Source organism: Cherax quadricarinatus, unplaced genomic scaffold (genome assembly GCF_038502225.1).
Source record: "Cherax quadricarinatus isolate ZL_2023a unplaced genomic scaffold, ASM3850222v1 Contig184, whole genome shotgun sequence".
Classification (NCBI taxonomy): Eukaryota; Metazoa; Arthropoda; class Malacostraca; order Decapoda; family Parastacidae; genus Cherax; species Cherax quadricarinatus.
Window position 1 is genome coordinate 1 of NW_027195210.1, and position 9,438 is coordinate 9,438.

Below are 9,438 nucleotides of genomic sequence, written 5' to 3' on the forward strand. Positions count from 1 at the left end.
AGTCAATTGATGACTCCAAACCACCATCACGTCCCAAATTATCATGTCTCAGACTTTCTGGAAGCGACGATTCTCCAATGACATCACGCTCAGATGTAACATCCCTCTCTGGTGGTGACAACGTCTTCAACACCTCCACCAATTCCTCCTCAATCTCATGAACCTTCTCTTGTACTTGCTGCTCCTCCTTATCCACAGGAGACGACACCTGATCAGGCAGTTGGGGGCGGGACTCCAACTCACCACCAGTCCTGTGTGCCCGATCCACTATCTCGCTCCACAAAACACCACGCCCTCCATCCGATGTTTGTTCCTCACCTGCCACCTTTGAAGCAGGGGCTGCGACATCCACCACAGGTCCAGGCACATGTCTTCGCTTGTCACAGGTCGCCGCTATGTGATCATACTCACCACATAGGCGGCACGTACGTCGTTGTCCTGGGTACATTACCATTACCTGCGTCCTGAAATCTTGTAGGTACACATAGGATGGTATTTGGTGCCTCAAAGTCATTTTGAGGTTGAAAGAACCCTCTGGAAAACCAGCATAGGCTCCTGCCGCCCACGTACCATGTTGAGCATAATGCACCGTCCCATACTTCTCAAAAACTTTCCTTATATCTGCCTCGTCCGCCTCAAAGGGAACGTTGCGTAACTTGATCCACGTATAATACCGTGAAACATCTATCATTCTTACAGTGACAGCTGGTGTGACGTTAAGACTCACGTCCTGAAACCTGGTGATTAACGATTCATAAACCGTTGCAGTTAGCAGTTTGACGAAAATTCGTTGTCCTCCGTTCAATGCTACACCATACAAGTCACAATCTTGTACTCCATAAGTCTCCCGTATGATCTTTGGCAATAAGACTTGCGCAGAACTGGTCGTTATCATTCCTTTAAGTAGCTCGATGCCTACAGTATTTATCCTTCGTCTCAGACTAACCGCCATCTTGACGATCACAGTGCACCTAAGTTGTTAGCCGAGGTGTGACAGCACCACTTCACACCACTGCAGCCAGGTAACTGACAAGGGCGCTCGCCTACACACAGCAGAGGGGTGCAGAGCACTACCGCACACTACCATGGTCAGGCAGCGAATGTTAACCATTTTATTGATGGTTGAACATGGACAACAGGTGTAAGAAAACACGCCCAATGTTTTCACCCTTACCACGAATCGAACCCGGACGCCTCAGCGTGTGAAGCAAGAGCTTTGCCTACCAGGCCACGAGCTACCTTTTCACACCTCTAAAGCTATGAATGGATTCTGCCTCCGATACATCATTCTCCAGATTGTTCCACTTTCTGACAACTCTTCGACTGTAGAAAAACTTCCTAACATCCGTGTGACTCATTTGAGTTTTCAACTTCCAGCTGTGACCGCTTGTTGGTGTATCCCATCTCTGAAACATTCTGTCCCTATCCACCCTGTCAGTTCCTCTCAGTATTAAATATGTCGTTATCAACCCCCACCCCTCTCCCTCCTGTCCTCCAGTGTAGTCAGGTTGATTTCCCTTAACCTCTCTTCGTAGGACATAACCCTTAGCTCAAGGACTAGTCTTGCTACAAACCTTTAAGCATTCTCTAATTCCTTGACATGCTTGACCAGGTGTGGGCGTTCCATACTGGTGCTGCATACTCCAATATGGGGCCTGGCGTTCACGGTGTAAAGTGTCGTGTATGACTTCCTACTCAGGTGTCGAAATGCTACTCTTAGGTTTGTCAGTAGCCCATATGCTGCAGCAGTTACTTGGATGATGCGCGCTTCCGGAGATGTGCTCGGTATAATACTCACTCCAAGATCCTTTTTCTTGAATGTGTGTGTGTGTTTGTGTGTGTGTGTGTGTGTGTGTGTGTGTGTGTGTGTGTGTGTGTGTGTGTGTGTGTGTGTGTGTGTGTACTCACCTAGTTGTGGTTGCAGTGGATGAGTCATAGCTCCTGGCCCCGTCTCTTCACTGGTCGCCACTGGGTCACTCTTCCTGCTCCATGAGCTTTATCATACCTCTTCTTAAAGCTATGTATGGATCCTGCCTCCACTACATCACTTCCCAGACTGTTCCACTTTCTGACAATTCTGTGACTGAAGAAATACTTCCTAACGTCCCTGTGATTCATCTGAGTCATCAATTTCCAACTGTGACCCCCTAGTTGTTGTGTCCCATCTCTGGAACATCCTGTCTCTGTCCACTTTGTCGATTCCTCTCAATAATTTATATGTCGTTATCAAATCCCCCCTGTGTGTGTGTGTGTGTGTGTGTACTCACTCGCCTAGTTGTACTCACCTAGTTAAGTTTGCAGGGGTCGAGTCCGAGCTCCTGCCCCCGCCTCTTCACTGATCGCTACTAGGTCACTCTCCCTGAACCGTGAGCTTTATCATACCTCTGCTTAAAGCTATGTATGGATCCTGCCTCCACTACATCGCTTCCCAAACTATTCCACTTGCTGACTACTCTGTGGCTGAAGAAATACTTCCTAACATCCCTGTGATTCATCTGTCTTCAACTTCCAACTGTGTCCCCTTGTTGCTGTGTCCCATCTCTGGAACATCCTGTCTTTGTCCACCTTGTCAATTCCTCTCAGTATTTTGTATGTCGTTATCATGTCCACCCTATCTCTCCTGTCCTCCAGTGTCGTATGTGTGTGTGTGTGTGTGTGTGTGTGTGTATGTGTGTGTGTGAGAGAGAGAGAGATTGTACTCACCTACTTGTACTCACCTGTTTGTGGTTGCAGGGGTCGATACATAGCTCCTGGCCCCGCCTCTTCACTGAGTGCTACTAGGTCCTCTCTCCCCCTGCTCCATGAGCTTTATCATACGTCGTCTTAAAACTTTGTATGGTTCCTTCCTCCACTACATCGCTTGCCAGACTATTCCACTTTCTGACAACTCTATGACTAAAGAAATACTTCCTAACATCTCTTTGACTCATCTGAGTCTTCAACTTCCAATTGTGACCCCTTGTTTCCGTGTCCCATCTCTGGAACACCCTGTCTCTGTCCACCTTGTCAATTCTTCTCAGTATTTTGTATGTCGTTATCATGCCTCCTCTGACCCTCCTGTCCTACAGTGTCGTCAGGACGATTTCCCTTAACCTTTCTTCGTAGGACATTCCCCTTAACTCTAGAACTAACCTTGCTGCAAGCTGTGATGAATGGTTTGAAAAACCGACAAGTTGAAGATTGAGACAATTATGCAGCATATGGGAATCTTTATTCAGGAAACGTTTCGCCACACAGTGGCTTCATCAGTCCACCTCACCTCACTACAGTATATAAGCCACGTCTACGGCCCTATGCTGTACATTCTACAAGATTGATGGACTTAACACATCGACTCCAGGTTGAGGGACTGATTACCTCATTCTCCTCCTCTCCTTACGCCTTCCTCTTTGTATTGGACTGATGAAGCCACTGTGTGGCGAAACGTTTCCTGAATAAAGATTCCCATATGCTACATAAGTGTCTCAATCTTCAACTTGTCGGTTTTTCAAACCATTCATCACAACTGTCAGACACTGCAGCATCATGGGATCTTGTTACAAAGAATTCTTCAACACTTGTTCAACCTTTGGACGAAGACCTACTTCGACTAGTGGATGGTACCACTATGACCCCGCCTCCGCCTGCTTCACCTCACCTCACTACAGTATATAAGCCACGTCTACGGCCCTATGCTGTACATTCTACAAGATTGATGGACTTAACACATCGACTCCAGGTTGAGGGACTGATTACCTCATTCTCCTCCTTTCCTTACGCCTTCCTCTTTGTATTGGACTGATGAAGCCACTGTGTGGCGAAACGTTTCCTGAATAAAGATTCCCATATGCTGCATAAGTGTCTCAATCTTCAACTTGCTGCAAGCCTTTGGACTATCTCTAATTTCTTGATGTGCTTGACCAGTTGTGGGTTCCAAACTGGTGCTGCGTTCTCCAGTATGGGCCTGATGTACACGGTGTACAGTCTTGAACGTGTGTGTGCGTGCATTTGTGTGCGTATATATGTGTGTGAATATTATATGTACTAGCCTATTTGTACTCAACTATTTGTTTGCTGCCGGGGTTAATTCTCAGCTCCTGGCTATCTCTTCGCTAGTCGCTACTAAGTCCACTCTCTCCCTGCTCCAAAAGCCTTACCATACGTCATCTTATAGATATGTATGGACCCTGCCTCCATTACTTCATTGTGTCTCCTTGTTCCTGTTACCCATCTCATATACATTCTGGCCCTGCCCACCTTGTCAATTCCTTTCAGTATTTTATACGTCGTTATCATGTCCCCTCCATCCCTCCTGTCCTTCAGTGTTCTCAGGTTGATTTCCCGTAACCTCTCTTCCTAGGACATACCGTTGTGTGTGTGTGTTTGTAAAGGTGTGTTTTAAAGTGTGAAAGTTAATTATTATTTGTCAGATATGCATTTATCGACAGACACTTGGCCTGTTTTGAGAGAGAGAGAGAGATAGAGAAAGAGAGAGAGAGAGAGAGAGAGAGAGAGAGAGAGAGAGAGAGAGAGAGAGAGAGAGAGAGAGAGAGAGAGAGAGAGAGAGAGAGTGGGTGTAGTTTTCAAAGGAAAGTGCGTGTGTGTACTCACCTAGTTGTGGTTGCAGGGGTCGAGTCAAAGCTCCTGGCCCCGCCTCTTCACTGTGTGTATGTGTTTCAGTATAAATAGAAAGCTTATCAAGAATGATATAAATAAACTTTGAATTGAATTGAACTGAAGGTTGATTTTATGTCCTCTCTACTTTACTTTCTCCTAGTGCTGCCTCGGCGGCGCCACCGTCAATACTGAGCTCTGGCCTCAACCTCGACCCCTGACCAAACGTTCTCTCTCAGTTATCACATACACATTAAGGGAACATTAATAATATGTATAACTTCTCTCGCCTTCTTATTGCGTCCTGATTCACCGCACGTTTGTATTTATAGCTGTTATTGTAGATTTATTCAGAGGTAAGAGTTTCGAGTTTCTTGGTAATAGAAGTATAATTGGTTTGTTTTGCTCATGCTGTCTGGTAACACTGGCATCAGGTGTGGACGACTGAAGGTCTGTTACAGACCTCAGTCGTTGTGCTCCTCTCATTAAGAAAGGTTGTACGCGAGTCCAGGCCCAAGTCCTCTGACTTCAATTTTTAGAGATCGTCACTCAGTATGAACGAGTGATTAGTCACAGAAATTACTCTTTGGAGACACGTTTTTCTCTTTCTTATTGATCAACGTGAGAACATTTGCTGCCCGTATGGCATGCTTCTGGCAGTTGTTTATGTGGAGGAACTTATTTAAATGTAGGAATTATACCGCATTACGTTAAACTGACCCAACGTACTAAGGAAAGGATAACATTAATGCTATAAATACTTGAAACTCACTACAAGTGCAACATGTGTTAATATCTTTTCATAACTTCAGACAGTGCGAAGTAACGTGTCTCTAAAAATTATGATACGAACAGTACAATAAGGAAACTTATAAACCAAAGCACTATAATTTATTTAATGAAGATAAAGTAGTAATAAAGTGAGGGCCTGCAACATGATTGACAACACTACCCAAACAATGAACATCTCTGAGAGTTTCCGTCAGGAGCTCGGCTCCACGACGGGCAACACAGGGGAAATGTATTCCATTCAGCTGCGTCAGGAACCTGATTCCAAGACAGTAAAGATAAGGCAAACGTACGCTCTTCGCCCAAAAACCATCATTAAGAGACTACAGCAAGAAAGAGCTAGAAAGGAAGATCCCAAGAGACCCGTGAGATTGAAACACAAGAAAGAGCCGCTGTCGAAGTACCGCAGGAAGACTGCTAACGCTAGAGAACGGCATCGCATGAAGCAAATCAATAACGCATTCGAATCCCTCCGCAAGATATTACCAGATGCTATGTCAGTGCACACAGCTTCTTCTTCTATGACCAAGATCACGACACTTCGCCTTGCCGTCAGTTACATCAGAGCTCTGTCGGATGCATTACAAGTTGATGGGTCAAACGTTTGCTGTCTGCAAGATGATGATTTGTCTGACATTTGCTGTCCGGAAAGCTCCCTTCAATGCTCACTTCACGATTCCCTTCAAGAATCTCTGCAGCATACATTTCAGCTTCCGTTGCAGAAGACTGTTATTCCAGAAGACAGTGTTATGGCATTCAAGTATCAAGACCATATGACCTCCTTCACCCAGATATGTAGTGCTCATCAAATTCCGCAACTTCTGGACTATTGCTCCACCTCCAGCTCAGCCTCAAGTTTGTCTTTAAAGGCTCGAGAGTCACCCAGTAACTTCAGCGACCTTACAGACCTTCTCTCCGATGATTCAAGATCGCTAGAAGACAGTGTGCATGTATTCCCATACATCTCGACATTATCTGATCCATTTGATTCCCTCCTGTGACCTAAGATACTCCCTACCACCGAGTGTAAAGACAGTTCATTTGGTAGAGCATATAGTTTTACAACGCATTAACACTTCTCATTTTAAGCATATAAATGACAATAATTAAGTTTATTTTCGTTTACGTCCTTTAAAGATAACGTATCTTCTCAGCCGTGATGTTCTCTGCAATGTTGTATCATGAAAGGTGCCGCTATCTTAACTGCAGTTGCCAATAAATATTTGTCATTTGTGCAGAGTTTAGCACGATCTGTCAGCTGTTACTGGATAAGAGGCAGATGTAGAAACAAGGACGGAGCTGACATTGTGTGTGTGTGTGAACGACGCTAGTCCATTGTGCCATGTTGCTAAAGCACTGTGAATTTACCAAACACCTGTATCATAACATGGTAGAAAAAACGCTGTTAACTAGAAAGCGAATCAGTTTTATTGAGATAATTCTCATGTTCTTATCTGGTGGCCTCCCACCATGCCCCTTCAGGGCTTCACCCGCCTTGGTGCTCATGAAGAGCTCATGAACTACTCATGAAGGGCTTATGAGCGGAGTTAGTGCTACTCTCTCTCTCTCTCTCTCTCTCTCTCTCTCTTTACACTGAATTTAACCTGATTACCTCCCATTCCCCAGGCACTGACTCATACAGGGTTAGGTTAGGTAAGGTTTGTCAGGAAACAGGACAAGTGTTTCCTGACGCGGGTCTTAGTCAGATGATGACCCGCCGTTGGAGGTTTTGGTCATCTGACCGAGGCCTCCCGGTCTACCCCTTTAAAAATTATCGTCATAGTTATAGCCATGTCATACAGGCTTAATGATTTTCCACGAATAGAATAATAGTTTACAGCTGTTGCAGATAAGCTGGTTCTGTGTTTTCGTTAACAGCAATTTTTTCTATCACATATTTTCACATTTTGGCTGAATTATTAACATATATCATTGTAGAAAAAATGGTAAATATAATGAAGATGTTGCACTGGCTGTTGATATAATGAAGTGGAGCAGTGACTTAAAGCTGAAGAAAAAAAATCACAGTATCCGAACCGCAGCAAGTTACAGTACCATGGCTGCAGCATGATACAATACCATGGCTGCAACATGATACAATACCCTGGTTGCAACATGATACAATACCCTGGTTGCAACATGATACAATACCATGGCTGCAACATGATACAATACCATGGCTGCAACATGATACAATACCATGGCTGCAACATGATACAATACCATGGCTGCAACATGATACAATACCATGCTGCAACATGATACAATACCATGGCTGCAACATGATACAATACCATGGCTGCAACATGATACAATACCCTGGTTGCAACATGATACAATACCCTGGCTGCAACATGATACAATACCATGGCTGCAACATGATACAATACCATGGCTGCAACATGATACAATACCCTGGTTGCAACATGATGCAATACCCTGGCTGCAACATGATACAATACCCTGGCTGCAAAACGATACAATACTTAGGGTGAAAAAGATCACAGTATCCTGACTACAGCAAAGTTGAAATAGTCTGGCTACAGCAAATCACAGTATACTGGCTGCAGCAGGCTCACAATACTCTGGTTGCAACATGTTCGCAATACTCTTCTTGCAACAGGTTCACAATACCCTGACTGCAGCAAGTCACAACACCCAGGCTGCCACAGGATAAAATTCCCGGACTAGTGGGTTAATTATAAATTGATAATGTACATTTATATAACAAAATTTCTTTAAATAAATATCTCTGATCGTATGTTTGTTTCTATGATTGTTGTTAAGCTCGGTTATGTAGAGAAATATGTCAAGAATAAAACTGTAAAATTATGATAAAGGTATTTATTGGATGAATAAAACAAATTTAAAATTGGATGAATAAAACAAATTTAAAACCAGATTATTATTGTTATTAGAGTATCTAGGTTCATACATCACTCTTCCTACTCTCTCAATACAATAATTTCAGAGGAGTCCTTGAGTTAACAAATTATAGCTACGATCCTCATCCTTGAGTCCTGATTCCTCGGCTCTGTTTGACCCCTACACTTCCAGAGCTTCACCATAAATAATTATAATAATAATAATAATAATAATAATAGTACTAATAAAAATAAAAATAAACATAGTAATAATTACAATTATATTAATAAGATCATCATCATCATCACCGTAATAATAATAATAATAATAATAATAATAATAATAATAATAATAATAATAATAATAATAATAACAATAATAATAATAATAATAAAACAATAATACCAATAATAATAATAATAATAATAATAATAATAATAATAATAATAATAATAATAATAATAATAATAATAATAATAATAATAATAATAACAATAATAATAATGATAATACTAATAATAATAATAACAATAATAATAACATCAATACCAATAATAATACCAATAATAATAACAAAAATATTAATAATAATAATTAATAATAATAATAATAATAATAATAATAATAATAATAATAATAAAACAATAATACCAATAATAAGAATAAAGATAATATTAATAATAGGAATAATAACATTTATGCTCATCATTTTTATTAATTCTCAACAATTAACACTCTCCTTAATATAAATAATTACGTAATATTTCTTAACCAAAATATTCGTTTTTGGTAGATCTCTCCCTGTTTGTGCACTGCTGTCTTCCCTGTTTGTGCACTGCTGTCTTCCCTGTTTGTGCACTGCTGTCGTCCCTGTTTGTGCACTGCTGTCTTCCCTGTTTGTGCACTGCTGTCTTCCCTGTTTGTGCACTGCTGTCTTCCCTGTTTGTGCACTGCTGTCTTCCCTGTTTGTGCACTGCTGTCTTCCCTGTTTGTGCACTGCTGTCTTCCCTGTTTGTGCACTGCTGTCTTCCCTGTTTGTGCACTGCTGTCTTCCCTGTTTGTGCACTGCTGTCTTCCCTGTTTGTGCACTGCTGTCTTCCCTGTTTGTGCACTGCTGTCTTCCCTGTTTGTGCACTGCTGTCTTCCCTGTTTGTGCACTGCTGTATTCCCTGTTTGTGCACTGCTGTCTTC

At 42.3% G+C, this 9,438-nt stretch overlaps 1 protein-coding gene across 1 annotated transcript; it reads left to right on the forward strand.

Moving 5' to 3' along the window:
• The first annotated feature begins 5,074 nt into the window (after positions 1-5,074).
• On the forward strand, positions 5,075-8,141 carry LOC138851250 (neurogenic differentiation factor 4-like). The gene has a single exon (XM_070080163.1). It carries the CDS (start codon positions 5,529-5,531, stop codon positions 6,381-6,383), a length of 855 nt encoding a protein of 284 aa, XP_069936264.1. The 5' UTR covers positions 5,075-5,528; the 3' UTR covers positions 6,384-8,141.
• Positions 8,142-9,438: the final 1,297 nt, after the last annotated feature.